At 39.1% G+C, this 15,765-nt stretch overlaps 1 protein-coding gene across 1 annotated transcript in view; it reads right to left on the reverse strand.

Annotated features, from left to right (window-relative positions):
* KCNH5 (potassium voltage-gated channel subfamily H member 5) overlaps positions 1-15,765 on the reverse strand; it is a 277,950-nt gene that overhangs the window by 49,803 nt on the left and 212,382 nt on the right. Inside the window, exon 10 of the mRNA XM_045810529.2 lies at positions 2,795-2,991. Within this exon, the coding sequence (XP_045666485.1) occupies positions 2,795-2,991 (197 nt within the window). The remainder of the gene's footprint in view (positions 1-2,794; positions 2,992-15,765) is intronic.

The raw sequence follows: 15,765 nt of genomic DNA on the forward strand, positions 1-15,765 counted from the left end.
ATACTCAATGCAAGAATGCCTGCAGTAATAGCCATGAGAACAAAATACCCTTTTATTAAAGTTCCATGGGGAACGAAGGGAAAGTGACTGGGCGCATGAGAAACTACAAATTGTTGAGTGTGTCTGTGGAACGTTGTGGAAAAAAAAAAAATCAAGTACTTTGGCAGGGCAAAGCAACATGGCAGCATCTAACGATCTGCGTTCAAGAGTCAGACAGAGATGGATCCAAATCCAGACCCTGAGCCGTAACTTCTCTGGCAGCAGCTGTCCCACTCTCGGAACCTCAGCCTCCTCATCGATGAGATGGAAATGAGGTGCCTCATCTGTGGGTTACTGAAATTTCGTAAGATCAGTTATTATATATAAAACGTGCTGAAGTGCATGGCTATGAAATAGGCTCTCAAAATGGTAGTTATTCTCATGAATCATTGGAGGATGTTTTCTCAGTATGCGTGTGTGTGTGTGTGTGCGTTTTATGAGAATACTTTTTCTTTTCCTGAGAATGAAGTGATACTGACTGACAGTACACCTCTCCCCAAGTTTTGCCAAGTTATTGAGACCATCCATCAATTGAAGAAGGGCTGGAATTATTAAAAAATAAAAACGTGACACATATTGTAACAGGGAACAGGTTATAAAGGGAAGAAGCCATTGGATGTAACTTGTGCCCCAGCACCTGCAGAGGCAGGTACGACATCCCTGGGTCCTACTAAAAAAACACACACAGGGGCCCCACGCTGGCGCAGTCGGTTGAATATCTGACTCTTGGTTTCGGCTCAGCTCATGATCTCAGGGTTGTGGGATCGAGCCCTGCGTCAGGCTCCACACCCAGCAGAGTCTGCTGGTGAGTGTCTCTCCCCTTCCCTCTGTCCCCCGCCCACTCTCTTTCTCTCTCTAAACAAATAAAATCTTTAAAACACACACACACACGAGGTTTTCTGTCTCTAGCTTCTCTTCCTATCAGAGGTATGTGCGCTCAGCATTCATAACAGTGTGTGTGTGTGTGTGTGTGTGTGTGTGTGTGTGTGTGGTGCGCACATGCTCAGATGTGCGAAAGAGAAAATAAAGAGGCAAGAGGGCTTTGTGATCAACTAATTCTGAAGAGCCAAAATTTATTTTCTACTGGTGAGTTGTCATAATTATCCCTCTTTGAGACCTTGCCCTGCAATTATCAGTTGGTTATTTGATATTAATCCCTCTGGGCCTGAGTTTCCTCATGTGTTTTGGAGGGAAAATAACTGTCCTTTTTTCCACAGGAATATTATAAACATCAGATGAGATACTGTGTAAACAACATGCTTCGAGGAGGACAGTGACAAATAAGTTCTGTCCCGAGGACCGTAACGATGATGGATAGGGGTTTCGGTAATCTTGTGGTATGTGGGAAGACTCGAAAGCCGGCAAAATTCATATTGGAGAAGACTTAATAAGATATAAGAGTTTCAAATATCTAACGGGCTGCCTTGTAGAAGAGGAATTTGTCATTGGGGAAGGTAGAGTACAGACCAAAGGAGACATATTTCTGCTTAAACGAGACTCCGCACTCCCTAACGAATAAGCAAGAAAGTTCCACAGTTAGCTCACACCAGCAGCCCTCTTTCACGTCCACCACTGCCTTACCTTTCAGTCACTTGTACAAATATGTGTTTCACTTATTCATGTTTCATAGAATATTCACGCTCGGCTGTAAGCTGCTTAAGCTTAGGGACTCTATTTAGTTTCTGTGCTCGCAGCCACTCTTTACATATTGTCTAGCAGGTCGTGGACGCTCAATACCCATTTATTATAACAAATGTGGAAACTGAAAAGGCTACCCAAATACAGATCCAACGTCGTGACACAGCTAGTGCGAATATGACTCCAGCAGACCTATCCTCTCCTAGAACCCCCCGTAGGAAACTCTAAGGATCTGCTTATGTTCATGTCCACGTTGCTACAGTAGAGATTCTGATTTGTCTCCCAGCTTGATTTTTCTCCTCCATGTTAACTGAAGGGAAGGTTCCATTTAAGGGGGCAGTGGGAGGGAGGGCTCGTTATTTCAAAATACTTCACCATAGACAGGCAATCATTTTAGATGAAATTCCTTAAGTGCAGTTGTCCAAATGTGTATTTCATTCTTGGCAATAAAAGAACCCTAGCCTATGTCCAAAGACCTATAAATCATAGCTAGGAGATTTCTTTATGCAAATTAAATTTGTGTCACACTCATCAATAAAAAAGAAAATAGCCATGAATATTATATCTGCAGCAGCAGTGCAAAGTTAAGAGCTGCTATACCTATTTGTAGGATATGTCAGTGTGGCTAATTATTTTTTTAAGATAGTGTGCTTTGGAAGAATTCACAGGCAATAAGCTTTATGAACTGATCATTAAATGAGAAAGGGTGTTTAAATAAAGTCAGGAATATAAAATAAGCAACAAGCTTGATTAACCTTACCAACCTAAAAAAAAATCCACATAATAAAGTAAGAGACACTCATGTTATTTTTATGGCAGTTATTATAAACCTCAAGAACTAATTAGGTTATAGTACAGTTTGTTTGTTTCTCTTCAACTCTGTTTTTCATTTTACACATAAATTATAAACATTCAAGTCTTTAACCCCGTACTCAGGAATCCCCTCCCCCTTAAAAAGTAAACAAAATATAAAGAAAGGGAAAGAAAATTATGTCACTTTACATCGATGAGAATGTACGAGTGCAAAATGAAATACCTCTTGCACTTCTCGGCTAATAGAGCACAACATATTAACCCTTTCGATCCTAATAAGGAGAAGTGGATCCGCACAACATACCCGTTTCCTCAGATTGCAAGTAAGAGTGAGGTTCCTTGAGAATGAGTTTGCAAAAGCTGTATAAAAGTCCAGGACTTTGAGCAAGGCTTCTCGCTTGATGATGTGGAGGTCACAGTATGTCAGAGCTCGGACATTGGCACATGCGTGAGCAAGGGTGGTTTCCTTCCAGAAGATGTCTCCAAATACATCACCTTTCCCTGGAAAATAGTACAAGATATGTTTCAACTATCCACACTGGTTCTTATCCTAATCACTATTTTTATTCCGTTTCATATATGGTATTGATTTACTAGCATAATTTAGAGCCCGAGTGGATAACCCCTTCCAAATACATATAACGATGCATAACACTTTCATATAATATGTAAAGTAATATCACCCTGAATTCAGTTCTTGATGGAAATCTGGAGTGGAATGAATAAATGAAATCCAACGGAGAAGCCAAAAATCTCATTGTAACAAACAGTTTCATTATCTTCTGCCATCATAACTTTTCCCATTCTGACTAGAAGGAGCAAAGGTGACTTTTTAGTTTCATTCTTTCTTCTGCTCCTTCTGTAGAGATGACAGTAGATTGCAATATATAAGGATCTCCTGTTACAGCCTTTATAAATCTGGAACTGATTTATGATTCGACATATATTAAACATACATTTTTCACCAACTAAGTCTTGTGCTCCAGGCAGACTAATACTGGCCATGACTTATTCCCCAAGGATACCTTTCCCTCTCCCCTGAGCCAAACTCTATACAGGGCCTCAGGGCCCAATGTGGGGGGGGGGCTCCCCATCACCATGACACAGTTAAGTTGTTGAGTAGGGAACACGTGGAGACTCAGGTTTGTTATGCTAGCAACAGTTCCATAGAGCGTGCTAGACTGTAGTAAAATGTGGATATCTTTTTAAAATTCTGCAAATCACCCAGAAGTCAACTCTTCACTTTGGAGCACCATCCACTTTGACCTGAACTCCACAGTTCACCCCAAATCAAGAGTACTTAGTTGCCCAAACGAGGTGGGGATAAGGAACACCCAGAGATAAACTGCCGAAAGGACTTTCTGCAGAGGGAGTTGCATGAGAGCCCCCGGCTTCTGAAGTGTCCTCCACGGCATCCTTCGTTCCTCTGCAGGAAAGGGGAAGTGTGGGAGTGGAAAAACAAGGAATACACCCAGGCAGGAAAGATCTTCTGAAAGGAGCTGTTCCAAAGACTTATGCCTTCGACACTCTCACCACGGAGGTGAGTAAATACCTGCTCTCATCATGAAGACTGAAGTCAGAACTAACAAGAAAACAGGAAGAAGAAAGGCATCGTATAATACTTCAAGCGAGCTAGACTATCAGAGAGAAAAGACAACAGTAGCCAGAGAAATGAGAGAGAGAGAGGCAGAGAGACTGAGGTTGAGTGAACGACATTACACATTCTTGCCCACCCAGGAAGTTTGGAAATCCTTAGAGAACCATGAGACACTCTGGGATGGAAAGAGAAAACATGCATATTATTGAGAAAGCGGTTGAAACTACTATGTAATCATATGATCAGCATAAAATAACCATAATGGATATTTAATTTATCTTGAGCAATCTTATTTGTTTCTGGACACTTCAAAATTTTCTTTTAGTTAGTGACACTGACCAACAACTCAAATAACTATCGGATAGCCATGCATTCATCCAAGGAAGGTTAATTAGAGACCTCCGCTTACATACATGAATTTCAGAAATCTGTAAGTGGCACTCTCTAAATTTTAAACAAGTAATTTCAATTTTAAGTATTTGTTCTAACTGCATTATTGGAAGTACCAAATTTAATGATAAAAATATTCATTGAATGAGTACTAAGTAATGTATAGAAATATGGAATCATTATATTAGACACTTGAAACTAATATAACACTATATGTTAATTATATTTCAATTAAAAATAAACTAAGAAATACTTGTAACAAATTATTATATTATAAAATATGTATATAGATCTATGGAATAATAGATAAATATTCATTGATTGATGAATGCATCATAAATAAATAAAAGATACTCCACATATAAATGAATTTCCCTCTGCCAATACAGATCATTTTTAATTATGGAGGCATACAAATGTCCGTTACGTATTTTATTTTACCTAACTGCTGAAATTAAAATTCTCACCATATTTCTATCCAAGAATTTAAATTTAAATTACTTATCATTTTAGTATCATGCATAAATAAAAAGCCTGTGATGTGAAAAGAATAGCATTAAACTAGAATATAAACTCACGACAGCAGGGAATTTTCTCTGGTTCATCCACTCTGGTCAACCCTGATGCCTAGAACAGTTCAAGAGCTCATGAGGTGCCTGGGTGGGTGGTGCAGTCAGTTAAGCATCCCGCTCTTAGTTTTGGCTCAGGCTGTGATCTCGGGGTCATGAGATCGAGCCTCTGCGATGGCCCCCATGCTCAGCAGGGAGTCTACTTGAGATCTTCTCTCTCTCCCCCTACCCACCACATATTCTCTCTCTCTTTCCCTCTCTCTTTCAAATAAATAATAAATCTTAAGAGTTCAACAAATATTTATTGAAAAAAGTATGCGAATGAAAAAAGAGAAGAAGAGAAAGACACAGAAGAACAAATTGGGAAATGTGAGATCCAAGTTAGACGTGCAGATGCACCTGTTACGGTGTGGCTTAGATCAAGTGATTAACTCCCTGAATCAACATTGGTACCTCTGACCCTGAAGAGAACAAGATGAACAAAAACTAATGCTTAAGGTTTCTGTGCATCTATAATCCTATCGTAAGTCAACGAAAAGTCATCAAATTATATTTTCAGCGTAATATTTTTTCTATGTCACATTTAAAAGGAAAAGACTTTAAAAACTAGGGCCCCAACTCCAAATCCCATTAAAAGACTAAAAAGTACCAGAAAAGTTAGTTGATTCAACCAAAGTAAAGCTTCTCCCCTTAAAAAGGTTTACAGAACAATAGCAAAATTGATAAATGTGGATAATTCTGCTCCCAGCATCGGAACTCACATTACATAATGAGTAATACTAATTGTTTTATGACACAGAATCTCCATTAGGATAGACAATGTATCGACTGGATATTAATCTAATTAATCATTTTAAAGTGTGTTTGCTTTATCCGGTTGTCTATATCATTTTATAGTCACTCAATTCACAATAAGCTTTTATGGCACTTCTGGAAGATGTGTCTTGTAAATCAATTAATTAATTTACCAGCCACAGTAGACCTGGCTGATGTTCTTCTTCAAGGAATATTATGTACATTTACACCGAGGTTGTGGAGACGGGATTATGCGTGGAATATCCAATTACTGCACAGGTTCGGGGTGGGGAACTTGGGTTCATCTTCGTGGCTACAGAATATTTGATGCTAGTTTTTAGGTCAGCTCTCACCGGGTGCAAGTAGTCTCAGCTATCAACATTTCAGAGCTTGAGAAAACTAACCTTCCCCCAAAGCCCTAAAATTAGTAGAAAAGCTCACACTCAACATGAAAGTTGTTGTTTGGCCTATTTATATTTTCTCAGTTCTTTGCACCAAGTCTTATGAAGCATTTCACTTCTAAACCACAGGAAACAGGATTGGAAAACAGGAGCACATGTTTCAGATTCATAGACTAGGAAACTGGAAAATGTAAAGATAAAACAGAGATGACAAGTTACAACATAATTAAAGGACTGATACGGACCATGGTATGTTTAGGGATTATGATCCCCCGAGATGCGGGTTTTAGAGCCACAGCTTTTTAAAAAATTTGAAACACATTATTTGGTGAGTTAATGAAATGGATTAAACAAATGCATAAAAATTATCTCGGTTATTCATGAGTGAGTATAGCTATCTAATAGAGCCAATGAATCCCTAAAAATGCAGCGTTTGGAACTTAGGTCATTTCCTGTGGGCACAGTGATGATCTAGCCAATGATTCTTCTACAGAATGGACCTAATCCACGTATTCACTTTTATTTATTTGTCAGCCCTTCACTATGGCTGACTATTGCAATAGGCTCACAAACTTTATTATGAATACATATACATAAAAATATTCATTTATAAATGAACAACACTATGGAGTTTTAGAATTATATGATTTTTAATGGACTTTGACTATTACCAACAGTGAGTGTCATAGGTAATGTTTTAAAGGGAAAGAACTGTTGAAAAGGAAAAACAAAGCTGGGGGCATCACAATGCCGGATTTCGAGCTGTACTACAAAGCTGTGATCACAAAGACAGCATGGTACTGGCACAAAAACAGACACATAGACCAATGGAACAGAATAGAGAACCCAGAAATGGACCCTCGGCTCTTTGGGCAACTAATCTTTGATAAAGCAGGAAAAAACATCCAGTGGAAAAAAGACAGTCTCTTCAATAAATGGTGCGGGGAAAATTGGACAGCTACATGCAAAAGAATGAAACTTGACCACTCTCTCACACCATACACAAAGATAAACTCTAAATGGATGAAAGACCTTAATGTGAGACAGGAATCCATCAAAATTCTAGAGGAGAACATAGGCAGCAACCTCTACGACATCGGCCAAAGCAACCTTTTTCATGACACATCTCCAAAGGCAAGAAAAACAAAAGATAAAATGAACTTGTGGGACTTCATCAAGATAAAAAGCTTCTGCACAGCCAAGGAAACAGTCAAAAAAACTAAGAGGCAGCCCACGGAATGGGAGGATATATTTGCAAATGATGCTACAGATAAAAGACTGGTATCCAAGATCTACAAAGAACTTCTCAAACTCAATAAGCAAGAAACAAATAAACAAATAAAAAAATGGGCAGAAGATATGAACAGACACTTTTCCAATGAAGACATACAAATGGCTAACAGACACATGAAAAAATGTTCAAAATCATTAGCCATCAGGGAAATTCAAATCAAAACCACACTGAGATACCACCTTACGCCAGTTACAATGGCAAAAATAGACAAGGCAAGAAACAACAATTGTTGGAGAGGATGTGGAGAAAGGGGATCCTTCCTACATTGTTGGTGGGAATGCAAGTTGGTACAGCCACTCTGGAAAAGAGTGTGGAGGTCCCTTAAAAAGTTAAAAATTGAGCTACCCTATGACCCAGCCATTGCACTACTGGGTGTTTACCCCAAAGATACAGACGTAGTAAAGAGAAGGGCCATATGCACCCCAATGTTCATAGCAGCATTGTCCACAATAGCTAAATCGTGGAAGGAGCTGAGATGCCCTTCAACAGATGACTGGATTAAGAAGTTGTGGTCCATATATACAATGGAATATTACTCAGCTATCAGAAAGAATGAATTCTCAACATTTGCTGCAACATGGACAGCAGTGGAGGAGATAATGCTAAGTGAAATAAGTCAAGCAGAGAAAGACAATTATCATATGATTTCTCTCATCTATGGAACATAAGAACTAGGAAGATCGGTAGGGGAAGAAAGGGATAAAGAAAGGGGGGGTAATCAGAAGGGGGAATGAAACATGAGAGACTATGGACTATGAGAAACAAACTGAGGGCCTCAGACGGGAGGGGTGGGGGAATGGGATAGGCTGGTAATGGGTAGTAAGGAGGGCACGTATTGCATGGTGCACTGGGTGTTATACGCAACTAATGAATCATCGAACTTTACATCGGAAACCGAGGATGTACTGTATGGGGACTAACATAATATAATAAAAAAACATTTAAAAAAAAAGAATTGTCCATTCCATGTCCCCGTTTGGTCATTCAGAAATAAAATGTTGTCAGGATTTTGGGGAAAAAAAGGGGGGGGGGGGGAGAACAGAAAGAACAAGGTGATGAGTGTCAAAATTAAGAAATTATATAGGTGTATAGAATAGAATCTTTTTAAACATTTAGTATTGATATCAGCCTGCCCACCTTCAGCGATGTCCAAAGTCATTCTGTTCAAAAATTATAATGGATACAAACTGGAAGACACTTTTAGAGAAGCAAGTAATTCTTACCTACTAAAAAAAGAAAAATCACTGATTTAGCTTATAAATGTTTATTTACACTAAGAATGAGCCAAATAGCTCTTACTAAGTAGATGTAAAAATAGAGTCTCCTGATATCAGTAAGGGATGAGGGTAGGGAAGGAGAGTGGGAACAGGACACTGATACATCCCAGGCATACGACAGTCGGGAAAATGCAGATGAAGCTTTCTGTGAGTGGAGGTAGTGACCTCAGGAAAGAGAAGAGCAGCAAGACAGCAGGACAAGCAGCCCCACCCTGTCGAGAGAACGTCAGCACTTAAGGGAAGGGTGGAGGATTCAACGTAAAAACTGAGACAAGTCACAAGGTCAGAAGGACTGAAGGAATGGAGAAATAAAGTTCACCTCTTCGAGGAAGAAACTGCAAAGATTTGTGGCCATTGCAATCCCAAAGCATCCTTAAAAGAGTCGTTTCCACTTTCCTACCAATGAGGTGGTTCTCTTCCAGGACCCAGAGGAAGGACCTGTGAGCAGAAATGAAGATCCCCGTCTTGTGTTCTGAAGGCTCCTGAGATCACGCTGAGCCAGTTCTCCTGAGTCCAAACCACCTGCCTGGTGGTAAACTAGTCACTGGGACCGTATTTTTAGATCCTTAATGGCTGATTAACCATCTTCTACTCAGGTAATATTTGGTGAAGGGTTTTTGTAATACGCACTAGTATGGCACTTAACAGTGTTGTTAGAGAAGTCTTTTTTTTTAATAAAAGGAAACACATTGGGAACATCAATATAGGCCCTATATTTTCGGTCAAGATGAAACCACATAATTGTATTAGTTCAAAATTCTATGACCCAATACTGCAGAGCCTCGGCTCCTTCATCTGTAAGATGACCACAGTAAGTGCTCTCTTCACAGAGTTAAACGATTTGACGTAATAATGCATATAAAATAATGAGTACTCAATAACTACTGGTACTTAAATCAGACCCTCAATGGGGCTGAAGTACACTTTTTTAAATATAGTTTTGATAAGAAATATTAAAATCAAAACGTATGCATGGATTTTAAATTTTACTTAAGCATGGGGAGAGGGGCTCATTTACTAACTACGAAAATGGTTTTTTCTTTTTTTGAACCCCTTTGAACTCTTAAATGTTTATTTTCTAACAAAATTAATTCTGACTTACAGAACTATTTATTCCAGTTGATGAGGGAAGTCATGCTGCTTTCAGGAATCAAAATGAGGTCCCCTTCCATAGCTATAATTTCAAGTTTTCCTACGGTGGCCAATGACCATGGTACGAATTAGAGTCCTTCTTGATACTGGGAGTTCCTGATGAAGAACAAGGAGTGTTTTACTGAAGAGCGTTTAGTGACTTGAGATATTTAACATTTGGCCTGCCATATTCTCCTTGTTCAGAGTGCCTATTTAATAGTAGGAAAGTGTTTTCTCAATCCATAATAGAGCCATACTGAAGCTCAAATCTTAGGGAAATGCATTTTACTATAAGCACTTACAGGACAGAGAAACAGAGGGTAGTCAGTATCCAAGATAAAACATAAAGAAAATGGCAACAGGCCGTAGTTCTCCTGGGTACCCTGAACAAACACAATGATGAAAACAGCTTGATGGCAGAATAAAGTGCGAGCTAACCTGGATAACTGAAACTCGCTGAGAACCTATTTAAGGGGGTCCTACCACACATGACAGAGGGACAAAAGTGAGCAACATGTTTCCAGTGCTTACAGTGCAGCCAGAGAGTGAAACAAGTAAAAGATAGAAGTAGAAAGGGCTTTAAGAACGCTGTGTAGGCATGCGGTGGGAGCCCAGATAAGAGGCACCTGATCCAGACCAGGCAGTAAGGGAAAGAACAAAAGAACATGAGGAAGCAAGGGATAGGACAACTAAAAAGAGGAGAAAAATGTGTTCTAAACAAGGAAGCTTGCCAGTAGGAGAGAACTTGGTGGTATCAGGAATCTTCCAGCAATGCAGCCTGTTGTGAAAGCACAGTAGGGCGAGGGAATGGCACCAGTCAGGCGGGAAAGGAAACGAGACCCAAGTGGCCTCATCGGCCATGCTAGAAGCTACATTTTATCCCCAAGCTGCTAAAAAGTCAATCTTAATGAGAAGACTAACCTGATAAATTAAATTTTAGAAAGATTATTTTGGCGGCCACATAACAGAGAATTGGAGGTTGAAGCAGATGATGGACTGTGAGCTAACAGGTCTTTCAGATGGCAGCCGCAGCCCAGGACCAGAATTTTATGAGCAGTTGTCATGGGAAGGGATATCAAGCATAGGATAAAGAAATAACAAGGTGAGAGAATAAACATGACTTAGTTTTGAAGGAGGATGGGGAGAGAATTTGAAGTTGAGTCTAAACTACCGGATTGTAAAGATTTATATTTTATCCAAAAATCTACAGACTGAAGAACTCAAAAGTATGTCATTTGAACCATGTACAAATGATGTCATAATCACTACTTCAAAAACTTAAAATAAGACAAGCATGCAATTTTTTAAAAGCAAATAACTAGTTTGACCTTTATGGAACTGTCTGAATTAACCGTGTTCATCACCGTAATATGTACAGCAAACCTACCTGGTTCATCGTTCAACATCTCAGTTCAACACAGAAATGTGGATGCAAAAGAAAATAATTGTCTGGGGCTTGGGAAAAGCCCTTTTAAAGATTTAAGGTGTGAAACACTTGACTTCTAATAGCAAGCATACAGGAAGAAATCTTAACTTGTAGCAGAGAAGTCACATTTTCACAGATTCTCAAAATAGCAAAATATTCTTCATTCACATCTCAGATTTTTTTCTTTTTGGAATAAAAATAAGCAGAATTTGGATTTTGAACACTAATTTATAAGTTTTCTTTGATAATGCAAAAATGTTTGTAAATAACCGGTTCCAATTAAAATGAAATCCTAACTCAGGTACTAGAAATTATTTTTTAAGAATATTGTTACATAACTCTGCCTCTCCCTGTCTCACTTATGCTCCCTTCCCCAGCCCCACAACAATATCTAACCCCTCCATCCAAACTCTATGTAAATGAGCCTAGTTCTCTTGGGAATTCGAATTTACAATTAAAAGACTTAGCCAGAGATTGCGGTAGATTAATAACTCCAACTCTATGATTCTAATAATCAGTAGACACAGAACGGACAAAATGTGAATGCAGCAGAACAAACATCTTAGGGGCCAGGTCTACGGTTCACGGGGAAATGTCACTTTCATAGCCCTTAACGGTACAAGATCCCTCGTGGAGACACTTAAAAGTAACCTGGCTATTTTAGCCACACCAAGAAATCTGTTCACATTAAGTAATTATAGGGGAGGAACTTAAACGCAAGAAGATATAAAAGAATATCAAATATTACGTATGCATCATGAACTTAATTTGGAATTTTGTGTTTCATAAAAAGTAGGAAGGTCGAAAAGAAAAAGGTGGAGGTGTAGGAACTCAAAGAGCTTCAACTTGGAAAAAGACATGAACTGCAATTATGTTCACCTGCCCTACTTAGAAAAACATCTTGCAGCCATCTTTCAGTGTTAAAAACAGAAGGTATTTGTTGACGACATTTTTTTAATCTTTCCATTAATTAGTTATGGTTCAGAACTTATTCATTAAACACTTAGCATTTTTGACACACTAAAGAATTATGTACCTACCAAGAGACTGTTTAGAGGCAAAGTTCCAAAAGAATGACGCTGCAGCTGCTCTTTGGATTCAGCAATTTTAATTTTAAAATGACCTACCTCCCTTCTCTACCTTTCAACTAGGAAATGAATCCGTGTAAAAGAGAGCAAGGCCCGCTTATTTCTCCTATCAGACCAACTGAGATAAATTCTCATTTTTCTCAGGTATGCTCAGATGTGAGAGATGTTCTTTCTTTCCGACTCTTACAAGGCAAAAAATCATTAGACATGATGAAAAAGGACACATTTCAATGCTAAAAGCCACAATTCACAATGAAGATATACAGTGATGGATATCTTTGCACCAAATAACACAGCAGCATCCACGGAACAACACAAACTACAGGAGATGCACGGAGACACCGAGAAAACACAGTAGTAGTAAGACACGTGAACACCCATGTATCGTGTTTTCTCATGAGTTGAAGATTTGTGGCCACACCCCATCGAGCAAATCTATTTACTCGCTCTAGATCTCTGTATCGCACTTTGGTGACTCTCACACTACTTCAAACTTTTCATTATATGTTATAGTGACTTGTGATAGGTGATTATGATCCACTGAAAGCAAAGATGATTAGCCATTTTTTAGCAATAAAATACTTTTTAATGAAGGTATATACTTTTTCTTAGACATAACGCTATTGCACACTTCGTGAACTGCAGTGTCAACATAACTTTCATACGCACTGGAAACCAGAAAATTCATTCAACTCGCTTTATTGTGACGCTTGCTTTTTCTCTAGTGGTCTGAACCCAAACCTGTAATACCTCCCAAAGTTTATGTGGGCAGAAGACCCAATCGACGTACGCAATAAGGCAGAAAACCTGAAGATATATATCAAACTTCACACCCTGATAATTTTTGCAACTCTTCATTAAGTTTGTAATTATTTCAAAACTCAATTACCAAAAAATGAGAAGAGGAAGAAGAAAAACAGGAAGAGCAGGGATGGAATGGGCAGTCACCAAAATGTTAGAAGTAACACTATTGAATTTCCCTTTCTTAAAATATTGTTAAGGCACCTTGAGTGTCAAACAATCAATCCTCCCATCCTTCTCTGAATCATTAAAGTACTTTAATTTAGAGAAGTCTGAAAACATGCATCCTCAACGGAAATCACAAGACTAAGTCACAAAATGGACATCGCAAGCCTAATAAGTCACAAAATGGAGCTGGAGTGAGGATCTACAAGTCAGGAGGCTGGCTGATAGGGAAAGGCCTTTCTCGCAGGTTCCAGGCGGGGCTTTAGCTGCCTCCAGGGTGGACGTGCCCACGGTGCGAACACAAGGGCAGCCCCTCCACGGCCCCATGCTCGGTCTCCTGCAGAAAGTCAGCACGGGTCCACATGTCCGGGCCACAGCGTCCTCAGACTGCCTCTGTAGGCACAAGGCTCTACACCAGGACAGAGGTCGCAAAACTCATCTCCGCGTCTGTCACGTCGTCGCTGAACCAAACTACAGACTCCTATAAGACAGTGTCTTCGCCCGCCCTCGGCATCCCCGCACCCAGGCGGCCCGCGAGTCTTCTGCCGCTGCTGCGCCTCCCCGCCTTGAGCATGCACTTCCGCCCTCAGAGATCACTTCCGGGTCGAAACTTTTTTTTTTTTTTTTTTTAAACAAAAATCGTCTGCCCTTTTGCTGAATTAATCTATGTTAGAGGCTCATGGAAAAAAGGAAAGAAAAGCTGTCAGGGAAGAGAGAGGTATACATATCATTTGACTCATTAAATCAAAAAATGAAAAGTCCCTGAATCCCAAGATTTTTTGAAGAAGATAAACAAAAAGCACACAAAGAAGTAAAATGTGACGGATGTATGATGAAGTTGGGCCAACACCCAGGGGCCCTGTGTTCGTTTTTACTATGTCTCTGTGTAAAACCAGTGTTTTAAAATATGTAAAATGTAAAAACATTTTATTTAAAAGGAAAAGAAAACGCATTTTGTCTGTCTCACTGAGCAAATGATTCCAGCTTAACAGGCCCAACCTGGAGGCACTGCACCCGGGGCTTTCTCCAGCCTTCTTTTTAGAAAGTGAGTTACCAAGGTGAGGCTGTGATGACGAAAATGGGGCAAAGCAGATGACAATGAGTACACAGCTGAGGTCATTCATCACCAGGCAGAGCCACTTCACCGTATACTCGATGCCTGCCACCCGCCATTGACACGAACGTGCAGCAAAAGAAAATACACCTGTTTCGGGTCTGCGGTCTGTCCTCTTCTTTAAGCAAACAAGAATGCTTGTCATGTATATATGCTTCATTTTACCACAAAGGATTGTTCCGGCAAAATGTACACTTTTTATGAAGGATTATATTTAACTCCTTTATACTCCAGGAAACAAAGTGGAGCAAACACAAGTAGCACTGAGCACACCCACAGTGCTCTCAAGAACTGCATGAATTTCTCTTGCAAAAATCACAAATAAAAACAGTTCCTAAAAGAGATTTCGCCTTAACTGTAATATTATTTCAGTTAAGGAGAGGTTTATAAAACAATAGTGTTTGGTCACTTGCAATCCTGAACCGCTTTCTGTAATTCTTACAAATTTTACTGAAGGTATTTTCCTACGAAGGGCCACTGCATCTCAATTCTCAACTCTGTATTTTTTCAGGTAATTGTGCTTTTTGAAATCAATTCTTTATTTTTGTGCTGGATTTTCCTTTTACAGCTTCTCACATACATGTCAATCTTTGACTCACAAGAATAAGTGGCAGTCAAGCTATTGTAGGTTGACCTCAGTAGCTAAAAAATCCAATAGTTTAAAAACTGAGCTCATTTTTCATGAGACATAAGCCATGAAAAAATATGATGAAATGGAGCTGACATCCTGCAATTCCAACTTCTTTTACTTGAGAGAAAAACAAGGGATGATTCTCTTCTGACCCCTGATGATTCTCTTGCTTCCTTTTATGTCTATGTGGACTTCATGAATCTGCTACAGACATTTGAGCAGAAATTATGTAAAATACCATTTAGTATAGTTTTACATATATATATGTAAAATATTGCATTGCCCCAAACATGTAATTTCTTCAAAATTTTGTTGTTTATATACACTACCACTGCTTTTTTGTTGTTGTTGTTAGTATAACCATCTACTGGGTCTCCGAATTTTAGAATGAATTTTATTATTAGCCAAATAATTCTCTTGGTTCATGAATGGATAGAGCCAGCTTTGTAAACCTAAACTTACTTGGATTGTGATTACTCCCATATGATGGGTCAAATTCACTTACCTCCTCATCACTTTTAGCTCATTACTCAGGTCCACTGTGATGAATGAGGCAGAAATATTTAGAATAAAATGATCTGTACTCAAGTCCTAAC

This window comes from Ursus americanus, chromosome 26 (genome assembly GCF_024610735.1).
Source record: "Ursus americanus isolate L20-20 chromosome 26, mUrsAme1.1.p, whole genome shotgun sequence".
Lineage (NCBI taxonomy): Eukaryota > Metazoa > Chordata > Mammalia > Carnivora > Ursidae > Ursus > Ursus americanus.